Here is an 11821-nt window from a genome sequence, read left to right on the forward strand (position 1 = left end):
GATGGGAATTGATTATGACGGCATTTGCTCGCGTTGCTATCGAAAGGATGAGAAGCGCGGCTCTGACGAGCCTTATTTCTTCTCTGCCGAAAATCAACTTGACTTTGGTCCCGTACCGACACGATTGCCTGAGCTCACGCCTACAGAAGAGTCATTGATCGCTCGCGTCCACGTCCATGTGAACATCATGCTGGTGCGAGGGCAGCAGTACAAGTATCGGGGCATGTCGTTCACTTTCTTCGTGAGGTTGGCTTGTGTACAACCAGCTCCCACTTCTGCCACGGGAGTTAAACACGGTGTTGCTGCGTCCTGCCAACACGTCATCACACGCCAATCTAAGCCGGCAATTTACCCGTCAGTTCCGTGTGCGCCGCCAGGCGGTTATGATATGGCTTGACTACCTCCGCCATCACCATCCTGGATACCGATGCATCGTCATCGACAACGAGCGACTGAGCCAACTGCCCGAGGACGGCAATGTGGTGGACGCCATTCCCCAAAGCCAGGTGGAGGCTGCCGATGTAAGACCGGAGGAGGAAGATCAGGAGGCGGAGCCTGACCTAGAGGACGCGGCTGCGGTACCGGACCTGTTGGCCAAGGACACGGAGCTCGATGCTCTGCGGTCTATTCTCGTGGGCGAGCCAGAACCGGAGGCAAGTCTTCCTCTTGCCACAGGCTCCCAAGAGCGGGCGCGGCACCAGCAGCTGCGGCTCCCGAATATACGGCATACGCCGATCAATGAGTTCAATCGCTCTCATGCCCTGCTCTCATTGGCATTCCCATGCCTCTTCCCAGACGGGAGAGCCGACTTTGTCGAGCCTCGCTTGCGGTCGATAGATTACAAGGATTACATCGAGCACGCGATGCGGTGGCACGACGGGCGTTTTGCGCGGCACCCAACATTCCGTTTTGTCGCATTCAATACCCTGATGCGGTCCCAAGCACGTGCGCGGTCGAAGTTCTTCGTGAAGCAACATGATGGCACCGTGAAGCGCTCACGCGAGAGCAGCTTATTCAGGCGCTCGAACACAGCGAGGATCCCGAGGCGCAGGCGCTGATAAACTCAATCACAAGGCATGCGGTGTCGATTCGCGGTACGCGCCCCTTTTGGAACAGAAAGAGGCAGGACCTCGAGGCGTATGCGTACAGCCTGGGCTGTCCTGGCGCATTTATCACATTTAGCCCAGCCGATTTGCACTGGCGGAGCCTCTACCAACACATGCCCCGATATGGAGAATGGCTGCGCGCGTCCGAGCCGGAAAGGATGGCATTGTCGCGGTACTTATTGCGTCAGAACCCTCACATTGCTGCTTTCCACTTCTACCGCCGATACTGCTTCTTTCGAGATATCGTGTTGCGGAAAAAGTTCAACGTCACGGATTACTGGGATCGATATGAATGGCAAGGCCGTGGCAGTCCGCACAACCACGGTCTGTACTGGATGCAGGAGGGCCCAGCCGCCGACATGGAGGACGAAGCTGCTCGTGACATGTTTGCACGCGTATGGGGCTTCCACGTCACGGCCGTGAACCCGGAGCCCCGTAGGACTGTGCCTCAGGGGGAGGGCAATCCGCTGAGCGTGGATCCGCTGGGCGTGGAGATGACATTCCTGCGGCTCTCGCAAATCGTCAACCGCTGCCAGCGCCACAGATGCAATACCACGTACTGCTTGCGAGTCAGAAAGGAAGCGGTGACCTCGCGAGGGACATGGAAGGAGCTGCTGGCGACATTGAGGCGGCCAACGTGGCGAATCCGGAAAGGGAGTGTCGTTTCGACTTCCCCCGTGCCTTGAGAGAGCTGGCCGCGGTCATCAGGAAGGAAGGCAGGTCGTACTACATCTTCGAGGCGGCCCGCAACGACAGCCTCATGAACCATTTCAATCCTGCCATCATTCTGGGATGGTTGGCCAACATTGACATATCTCCATGCACCAGCTTGCAAGCAGTCATTACATACGCTGCCAAGTATTGCAGCAAATCGGAGAAGAAGACAGAGCCTTACTGCAGGCTTGCGAATCAGATTTTGCCGCATACAGCACACCACCAACCTCTGTTGTCCTTCTCCTCTCGCCTCATGAACAAGCTGATTGCGGAGAGAGATTATTCAGCGCAGGAAATCTCCCACTTGCTACTCAATATCCCTCTGCAGGAAGGGACTCGGGTGGTTGTGTACGTCGACTGCCGCCCGTTGAGCAGCATGCGCGGTCGTACCGCGTCGATGATGATGTCAGTGAGGCTGTCGGCAGCTACCGGAAATATCTGCAGAGAAATGACCAGCATGAGAGTATTACTTATCTCGAGTACCTGCAGTCGTACAATCTCAAGACATGGAGGAGACTCGGTGCGAACGCGAAGAAGAGGGTTCTGTCCTACTGTCCTCGGTATAGGCCAGTGGAAACCTCAACCCAGTTTCATGACTTCTGCCGCGTCAAGTTGATGATGGCCCATCCGCATCGCGCTCCGGAGGAGTTGCTTGCTGTGGACGGGCAGCGGTTTGAGTCCTTTGTTGCGGCGTACCGGTGTTGTCGGCAGCGACACCATTTCCATGAGGACGACCATTACGGGGAGGTGGGAACAAACGAGCTCCAGGCGGAGGACGATGAGTTTGAGCAGGAGGTCCATGACGAGCCCATCGCAGAGGAGGACTGGCATGAGCTCGCCCGCATGCTGCCAGACCGGCCGCTGGAGGAAGAGGACATCGACGTACTTGGCCGGCGAAATATCGACGTGAATTATGACTGGGCTCCTCACGTGGGACGATATACCAACGAGGATATTCTCAGCGGCAACTACTGGGAGCAACGCAAGGCGGAAAGCTCCTTTCCCCTTGATGTGGAGCACCAGCCTCTGGAAGCACGCGATGCCCTGAATCCGGAGCAGCGCATCGTGTATGACACGGTGATGGGCCACTTTCTCGCCCAAGACCGTTCCCAGTTGTTACTCCATGTCGATGGTGGCGGTGGCACAGGCAAGTCATATCTCATCAACCTGCTCTCGGCGCACCTCCAGGCCGCTACACGGGAGAGTGACACCTGTCTGGCGTGCCGCACCGACGGGTGTCGCAGGGAACCAGATATCAGGCACTACTTTGCACTCGCTGCTTCACCTCCCGATCAACAAGGACTTCAGGCCGCTCTCCGCCATCGACAAGGCCCAGCTCCAGAAGAAGCTGAAGGATATTCAGTACCTAATCATTGACGAGAAGAGTATGCTGGGACTGCGTATGCTATCCTGGATCGACAACCGTCTCCGTGAGGCATTTCCGCATCGGAACGAGGAGTTCTTTGGCGGACTCAATATCCTTTTGGTCGGCGACTTCTTCCAGCTTCCCCCTGTTCTACAGAAACCGCTGTACTACGACAAAGAGGTGCAGGGAGTGGAGATCAAGGGAAGGAACGCTTATATGCGCTTCGATAAGACCGTCTTCCTGAGCGTTGTTCAGCGGCAGTGCGGCGATGATCAGGCGTCCTTTCGCAAGGCTCTCGGAGAACTGCGGCTGCTCCTACTATCCCACGAGTCCTGGAAACTTCTCTCCGGCCGCGTGCAGGCAAAGCTAGACGATCAGGAGGTCGCCAGGTTCGCCAACGCCTTACGGGTATATGCCACGAAAGACCGGGTGAACGAATATAACCATTACCACCTTGACCGCCTCAACCGACCAGTCATTCAGGTCATCGCTACAAATGTTGGCCCCGGCGCGGCTGCTGCTCCGGACGACAAGGCGGGCAACCTTGCGAAACAGGTCCCTGTATGCATTGGTGCCCGCTTAATGCTGACGTGCAACCTCTGGCAACAAGTTGGCCTCTGCAACGGCGCTCGCGGCACAGTGCACGACATTGGCTGGGCACCTGGCGCTGATCCCATCCGAGACCAACCGTGTGTAATCATGATGGAGTTTGACAAATATACCGGACCGGCATTCCTGACCACCGCGGATGGTAGGAAGATTGTCCCGATTGTGGCAGTAAAAAGGGATTTCCTCGTTGGAGCAACACTCTGCACTCGCACGCAGTTTCCCCTGGTCGTATGCTACGCCATTACGGTTCATAAGTCGCAGAGCATCACCGAAGACAGGATCGTGACAGATCTGTCCTGCCGTGACTTTCAGACAGGTTTGAGTTATGTGGCCGTCTCGCGTGTAAAAACGCTACAGGGGTTGATGCTCGATGCCCCGTTCGACCGCAATCATCTGACATACACATCCCCCCCGGAGGGTATCAAGATGAAGATGAGGGACCAAAGATTTAGGAGTTGGCAGGTTCTCACTCAGAATCCGTATAAGAACGGCTAGGGCTACGTAACTCCACTTGATGCTACCAAGACGTAGATGACGCAATGAATGCATGACTGTAGATTCTTGAATTTTCAGGCCTGCCTTACCGTTGACAGCAGACTTGCAGCCTTCGGCTGATTGTATGCCTTGCACCACTGGTCTAAAGTGCAAGGCGTGACGAAGTATTTTATTACACTCTATGTCGGTAGGTCTCTACACAGGCCTGCGTGCAAATCGCAATGGTATGTGTAATCGTTGATGTCTGTTCTAGAAAGGGGGAAGAGGGGGCAAAGGGCACGGAGCTAGCTATGTGTCCTCCGCTATCCTCAACTGCACACGTGAGAGCGCACGTGACCTATCTAGATGGGTACAATGGATTACTACAATTCCCACACTCTATCTATAACCCGACGCCCGCGCTCGCGGCAAGTCGACTACTTTCTTCACATATCTCACCGGCCCTTGGTACACATGTCGGCCCCAGACAAAATAATATACCATACTCCACACGAGTACCGCGGTGAATATCACCGAAGACCAATTCATCGACTTTGCGTCCAGCTGAGGCAGCGGAGCAGCGGGGAAGAAGGCTACGACGAAGACTATGGCCAGGAAACAAATCGCGAAGATATTGACTGATAATCCCATGGCTCCGAGAGTGAATTTCGTGGGCAACATGGGCTCTTTGGATAGTCTGTGGCCGATAAAACAACCGATGCAGACGACATATGAGACCATCAATGTGCCAGAGCCAAGCGATACCAGGCTGTTGAAGGCGACCGTGCTGCCAATATTGATGAATGAGAGAAGAACCGAGATGGCCACAGACACCAGGACGGAATTAAAAGGAACATCTAGGCTAGGATGGACCTATCTTCATATTAATGATGGGACAAGACCTGCCGCGGACTTGCAGTACTTACCTGTGAAAGCCAGGCGGAGAATGGGAGTCCCTCATCGCGCGCGAAGGCGAACATTTGTCTGGAAGCCGAGGCCATAATTGTCACACAGGAGAATGTGGCCATCAGGATAATGATGGCCGCCATGGCATTGGTTGCGGGAAGCGACTGGGTGGCGTTGTAGAATACCTGGATAAACGGATATCCCGTGGGTGTTTTCAGAACTGGATGGCGGAATATGAGCAACGGTGCAGTGTTGAGCATTGGGGCAGCAGAGTCTTACCTGTGTCAAGGTCACCAATGCAGTAGCAAAAGGTGATTGCTGTAAGCCAGCCCATGAGCCCGTTGATGTTTATGGACCACAACATACTCCTCGGCAACGTGCGAGCTGCGTCTTGAACCTCTTCCGCCATGTGCACTGCGCGACGTCGGATTCAGTACATGTAGTAACATGGTCGAAACATGTGTCTTACCAGAAGCATCGGCGCCAAGCAGCGGTAAAACGCTGGCAACGATACCAATCAAGGTCGAGAGCCCAGTGCTGCCCCAGCCAGGGTCGTGGAATGTCGTCCACACCTCTCTCGAAGACGTTCTCGGCGAGAGAACCCACAGCGGCACCAGGATGCAAAAGAAGCCGAACACGTGGACAATGAGAATGGTTCCCTCGACGAGGTGAAGGCGTGTCGCGAGCAGAGTGTTGAATGCGGCCGAGAAAAGAATAACAAGGATAACCAAAAGCGTGCCGTGCCAACGTTCAAAAACGTAAGAGTCGTAGTTGAGTACTAACAGGCCTTGGATCTCGGTTCCCGCTTGGAAGGCGATGGATGTAACAAGCGTTTGCCAGCCCATGACTCCCAACCAGCCTAGAAAAGAGTCAGTCCCTCGATTTCTGCGTCGGCAACTTTCCGTTATCCCTCGACATACCAACGGTGAAGCTGAGGAAGCCTTGATATCTCGCGGGTGCGAATTCGCTGACCCAGTGGTATTGACCTGGAACGCTGTTTTAGCACAGAACTTGGGGGCCATGGAGCTTCTCGCCGCGACAACTTACCTCCTGTGGTAGGCGCCATGGAGGCCATCTCTGCCATTGAAGCATACACAGCAACGAAGCCAAGCCAGGCGATCAACCAGGTGTAGATCAAACCTGCATATCCCCCGTTGGCGAGTGCGATGGACGCAGTACTGAGGCAAGAATGTCAGCAATGAGAAGTTGGGATTTCCAGCGGTACGACGGGATGGATACCTTAGAAGAGATTCCCACGAGCACATCATAATGGCGCTGAAGCCAAACACGGTGAGTGAGTTGAAGTTTCGCTACGGGCGCGAGCGTCGTCAGCATACGTGTAACGGAAAATTTCCATGCAGCAGCCGGATGACTTACTCGCATCTCTTGGATCTTGCCCATTCGCGCCATGTCGCTCTGGTCGTCGTCGTTGCCATGCTTGACGAGGTCATTTCGAACGACTTCGTCGTCGTCGTCGAGGATATCGAATGTTCGCCGAACGTTACCCATGGTGAAATTAAAATCGAATGTCAGGCGAACGAAAGGGAATGGACCGAGGCGGCCAGTGAGTAAATGTATTTGAAAAGTGGCTTCGGTGGCCGGCTCCCCTGAGGCCTCGACTCGACGGGTGGCGTTTTGGTTTGACTTTGGGCTTCCTTCACTCAACCTGAAACAACCAACAGCCTCCCCACGTCAACCCCCTTAAGGGATGTCGGTCTCGAGTCCTCGACAGCATTTGATAGGCGGCTCGCCTGAGTAGGGTCCCGCGCACCGTTGTTTTCGGTGCATTACTTTATATACAGCATCTGCAGAGTAGCTTGCATGGAAGCTCGAAACGTCAAGTCGCATCGCACTCGTCTCTTCATCTCCCACCCAACATGGCGGCACCATCACCGGCCTTCGCACCAATATCGCCCGACGATCACCGAGGACTGCTCTGGATAGCGGCCATATTGAGTCTCATTTTCGTGCTCTTGACCTTCAGCGCGCGGTTGTACGTCAGGAAGCGCATGCTCGGGCGCGATGACTATGCCAGCATCGCAGCAGTGGTCTTGGGCGTTGCGCAGTACGCTGCCGTCTTCGCGGGCATGTCTCTCGGCCTGGGATCATCCGAGGCGCTGGTGGGGGAAGGGACTGGCAGGGTAAGTGCAAAACCTGTCGCATGTCTTGCGGTTTTCTTGCTGATTGCCCGTGCCGTGTCAGATATTTCTTGCATCGGAAGCCCTGTTCATCTGCGTCTTGTACATGGCCAAATTTGCCGTGCTCTTGGCCACGGAGCGACTCCTCGCGGGAAAAATGAAGACGGTTCGCAGACTTTGCATCGTGATTCGCGTCGTCGTTGGGCTGGGTGCTTCGGCATCGCTTCTCGCCATCAGTGTGGGCTGCTCCGCCGGTAGCCTTCTCGTGCCGCAGAGCTACGAGGGCTGTGACGGCCAGGTCGGTTGTCTCTGCACGTCGAAAATCATTAGCATTGCTGACCCAACCCCGTTGCACAGGTATGGCGATGGACAGCAGTGTCACTGGTAGACGGCGGTACGCAGGGTGGCAAACCACTCAATCCCAGCAACGGTTGCTCAATATAGTTGAGCAACCGTCAACTCAATCAACTCAATCGAGTGTCTGCTGAATAAGCTTGTCAATTCAATTCATGCTCCCGTTGATTGATGGATTGATGAGATTGCCGTTGACGGTCAGGGATCCTGTAGGGTAGGTGGCCAAGGCGAAATGTAGGTACGGATTGGGTATATAGCTACCACTAACCTTACAGGTTACTCAGGCCCGTTGTAGGTAAGCCTGCTCTCCTCTTCGGGGAACAGGGCCCCCTGTTCCGTTGGAAGAGTCGACGCGCTGCGCGCATCGACGCGCTTCACAACAAAGTTCAATCTCTCGCCTCAGTTCCACTTACACTTCTCGATTCTTCCACAACGCCTTGGCTGATCTAAACATTCCTATATGCAATGAGCGAATCTCCTGAGCCTTCTTCTACTCCCTTGCCGCCATCAGGCGATTCAGGCGACTCAGGCCCCGTTCCCCATCTCGAGTGGGATGCCTTCCCTGGCATCACTTCCGCGGCTATACCAAGTCTCAACGCGCCGGCAAGCTCAAATCGTGGATCTGGAGCTTTGGGTTCGACATTGAACATCAAGCTAACGTAGATAATCGCCTCTGGGTCTGTGAGCGGTGTTTACCGAAGAAATCGCCGAAGGGACCCGTGAGCTTCGCGGCAAAGGGACCCTAAACATTGAGCGCCATCTACATGATGCTCACAATGTTATTGACCCATCAGGTAGACGGTTACCGAAGGGTTCTACAACCAACAAGCGTTCTATTGCCCAATTCTTCAACCTCGATGCCAATGACCAGAAGGAGCAAGCATTCATTAACAAGCTAAAAAACCAATTCGATAAAGATGTCTTCCAATCTCTCTTGCTTGCTTGGATCACCGAGTCGAATGTTGCCTTCCGCGCAGTTGAAGCCCCTCGATTCCGGCGTCTTCTCGAATACCTCAATCCCTCGATCGCCCTGACTCAAGCCCACATGACACACTCGACTATTCGAACGAAGCTTTTCCAAGAATACCACCAGTACAAGCATATTGTGATAAAGGAACTGAGGGAGCGCCCCGGGCAGATACACCTTGCGTTTGACGGCTGGAGATCGCCCAATCGCTATGCGCTTAATGGGATTGCTGCGTTCTATCTCTCTAAGGAAAAGCGGCCACAGAAGATCATCCTTGGGCTCCCTGAACTCCGAGAGTCTCATACTGGCGAGAATATAGCGTCGCAGGTGGCGGAAGTGATCGAATCATTCGAGATTCAAGACAAGATCGGGTATTTCACGCTTGACAATGCGAAGAATAACGATACGGCGGTAGCAGCACTGGGACACGTTTTTAATTTTGAAGGAAGCAGAGACGGGTCCGCTGCTTTGGGCATATCATCAATCTCGTGGCCAAAGCGCTGCTCTTTGGCAAAGATAATGAAGTCTTCAAATCAGAAGAGCGACTCGACCTGGACCTTGCTCGACATGATCTCTGGCGGAAGAGGGGGCCTATTGGCAAGCTCCACAACCTTGTCCACTGGATTCATCAATCGGATAGGTTAACGTACATGCTTCGGGATCTACAACGCAAGAGGGACAGTACGAAGAAACCAGTTGACGTTCTAACGGATAACATGACACGATGGTTGTCCCATTATAAGATGATGGATCGAGCCCTTCTACTGCACGACTTTCTTGACGACCTCGTCGCATTGGAACAGTTCGAATATACCCGAAGCAGGTCAAAGAAGAAAGACATGCCTGCATGCCTCCGAGATTCTGACCTGCTGACCGGTAACGACTGGACAGTGATCAGCCACTTTCGGAATATTCTTAAGCACTTCGAAAATGCCATCAAGGCCCTCGAGGAGATGCCCAGATTCGGGTGCGTAAGGGCGGCAACCTCGTGGCATACGGAACAGCATGGGATATTATCCAAGCATTCGAATATCTCCTTGAACGATTGGAAGAGGCAAAGGAATTCGCCAAGGATGTGCCTGATTCCGAGCATTTCGCGATAAACGTCGAATTGGGGTGGAAGAAGTTGGAGAAATACTATATCAAGTTGGTTGAGTGCCCGGTATATTATGCTGCAGTCGCTCTCCATCCCGCCTTGCGACTGCAATGGTTTGAGGAGGCTTGGGCTCATCGACCTGAATGGGTCCTTGAGGCACGACGGATTGTTCGGGGCATCTGGGAACGCGACTATAAGTCATTAATTCTCAGCGATGACGAGGCTATTCCGATGGTTAAACGTCGAAAGGTTGACGACTTGAACGAGTTCCAACAGTTCCGACTGAGGCACCGGCTACAAGCTGGTCAGACGGCCACAACCCGTCGTGGGCCACCTACTGCCGATGAATTCGATCGCTGGACTGTTGATATCGGCGCAGATGACGGAGACATCACGGATCCGTTCCAATACTGGCAACTCAAAGAGTCAACGTATCCCAGACTTGCTCGAATGGCCTTTGATATGCTATCTATACCGCCAATGTCAGCAGAGTGCGAGAGGGCGTTCTCATTTGCTGGGCTAATGGTCACACGACTACGCAGCCGGCTTCAGGCTAACACGATCAATGCAGGCCAGGCAATTCGGTCTTGGCTGAAGGCAGGGCTAATACCCGACTACCAGGGGATTATTGATGCTTCAGTCGATGACGATGTCTTCCCGAAGAGGTGCCCCACGAAGGACGAGAAGTTGATGGTGTTGAGGACCTTAGTAGCTTACTAATAGGTAGGGTAGGGCATCAACTCCATCAATCAACGCAATCAATTCAACGAGGGCTTGGATTGCTCAACTCAACGAGAGGTTCGCTGATGTAAGCCGTCAATCTACTCAATTTGACTCTTTGGTTGAGTTGATTGAGTGGTTTGCCACCCTGGCGGTACGGAAATCTGCATATTTGGCCTGTTCTGTTCCATCATTTGGTCTTTGCAAATGCGCAGAAAGCTCAAGCTGACCCTGATCATTCTTCTCGGTCTCAGATTCATGTAGGCGTGGCCGATTGCTTTTGTTAAATGGACCTTCGCTTACATTCTCATAGCTGTCCGGTTTTCATGGGAACCCATACCTCGGCAGTCTCTTCATTCCTCTCGAGCTCCGATCCTGCGGTGCGCGTTGTATCCCCGCTGGTCTGGCAGCAGATTGCCTTGGGGTACTCTCTCATATCAGCGCTACTTATTGCTTTGATGCCCTTCCTCAAGAGTTTCCATACTGGAATGGGCGTAAACGTACGGAACTTGACCAACATCGGCTCAAGCGGACCTGGTACAGGAGGAAGTCGCCGAAATGAATACAGTTATCGACTCGAGCAGTTATCGAAACCTGGCAAGATCGAGGCCGAACTAGCAGACTCTCCTGTACCTGGCCGGATGGTCATTCAGAAGAGTGTGAACCGGTCTGTGCGATATGAGGACAATATCCATCAATAAAATTAAAACTCTTTGTCGTATTTGCATTGGACATGTTGAACCAGGTCGTCGACTTCCTTCGTCTCTTATCGTGGGCTGAGGATGAAGGGAGTCTCGAAATGTCATCACCGGCAGCCATCACGTCTCCGTGACTACCCGTTGGCGGGGCCTCTGGCAGCCAACTAAGGGGCCCCTTCCCCTTAATTGGGCCCAAAATTCCCGGACAGCCCCAAAACTCCCGGACGCGCGCCTACAGCCCCGCCATCGTAGCTGCGTCGTAATTAGTGCGCATTCCCACCAAAACACAAGAACGCGTGATGCGCAGCACGTGTTTCAATGTCTCAATACGTCGGGCTTGAACCGACGGCCACGTCAAGGGCTGTGGAGCTAGTTATAGACTCTCGCGATGCCATCGCACAAGGGCGGCGCCGTCAGACGCGCCGCGCGCTCCCCAACACAGTCACAATACGGCAGGCGGCTCAGATCTTCGGCGTACCGAGCTCTACGGTACACGACGGCGTCAAGCGGCATCCACGATGGCTTCAGGGTCGCGTTCGAAGCCGTGGCCGGCCAAGGCTGCTCTCAGACGACGAAGACGATGCCATCGCCGCCTATGTGACATGGCTACAACGCTCTGGCTTCCCAGCGAGCAAGATACAGGTCGAATCGGCCGCTCTAACGCTCCTTCAGC

At 54.0% G+C, this 11821-nt stretch overlaps 3 protein-coding genes across 3 annotated transcripts; 2 read left to right on the forward strand and 1 right to left on the reverse strand.

Moving 5' to 3' along the window:
- Window positions 1-383: 383 nt before the first annotated feature.
- Window positions 384-4290, forward strand: HRG_11749 (PIF1-like helicase domain-containing protein; the record flags this gene model as incomplete). The annotated part of the gene is made up of 11 exons (XM_044870219.1): window positions 384-653; window positions 705-945; window positions 993-1074; window positions 1117-1690; window positions 1735-1901; window positions 2153-2225; window positions 2310-2360; window positions 2433-2958; window positions 3065-3615; window positions 3670-3875; window positions 3942-4290. 11 exons carry the CDS (start codon window positions 384-386, stop codon window positions 4288-4290), a joined length of 3090 nt encoding a protein of 1029 aa, XP_044714714.1.
- Window positions 4291-4578: 288 nt separating this feature from the next.
- Window positions 4579-6684, reverse strand: HRG_11750 (amino acid permease domain-containing protein; the record flags this gene model as incomplete). The annotated part of the gene is made up of 11 exons (XM_044870220.1): window positions 4579-4602; window positions 4771-4833; window positions 5086-5142; window positions 5196-5395; window positions 5455-5589; window positions 5645-5953; window positions 6017-6034; window positions 6096-6161; window positions 6223-6353; window positions 6415-6485; window positions 6553-6684. The coding sequence occupies 11 exons, from the start codon at window positions 6682-6684 to the stop codon at window positions 4579-4581; spliced, it is 1206 nt and encodes a 401-aa protein (XP_044714715.1).
- Window positions 6685-7052: 368 nt separating this feature from the next.
- HRG_11751 (restless-like transposase) lies at window positions 7053-10948 on the forward strand (the record flags this gene model as incomplete). The annotated part of the gene is made up of 9 exons (XM_044870221.1): window positions 7053-7316; window positions 7378-7611; window positions 7671-7707; window positions 8462-9005; window positions 9080-9315; window positions 9526-9601; window positions 10666-10710; window positions 10764-10874; window positions 10924-10948. 9 exons carry the CDS (start codon window positions 7053-7055, stop codon window positions 10946-10948), a joined length of 1572 nt encoding a protein of 523 aa, XP_044714716.1.
- Between the last annotated feature and the right edge of the window lie 873 nt (window positions 10949-11821).

Source organism: Hirsutella rhossiliensis (genome assembly GCF_020360975.1).
Source record: "Hirsutella rhossiliensis strain HR02 chromosome Unknown scaffold00022, whole genome shotgun sequence".
In the NCBI taxonomy this organism is placed as follows: Eukaryota; Fungi; Ascomycota; class Sordariomycetes; order Hypocreales; family Ophiocordycipitaceae; genus Hirsutella; species Hirsutella rhossiliensis.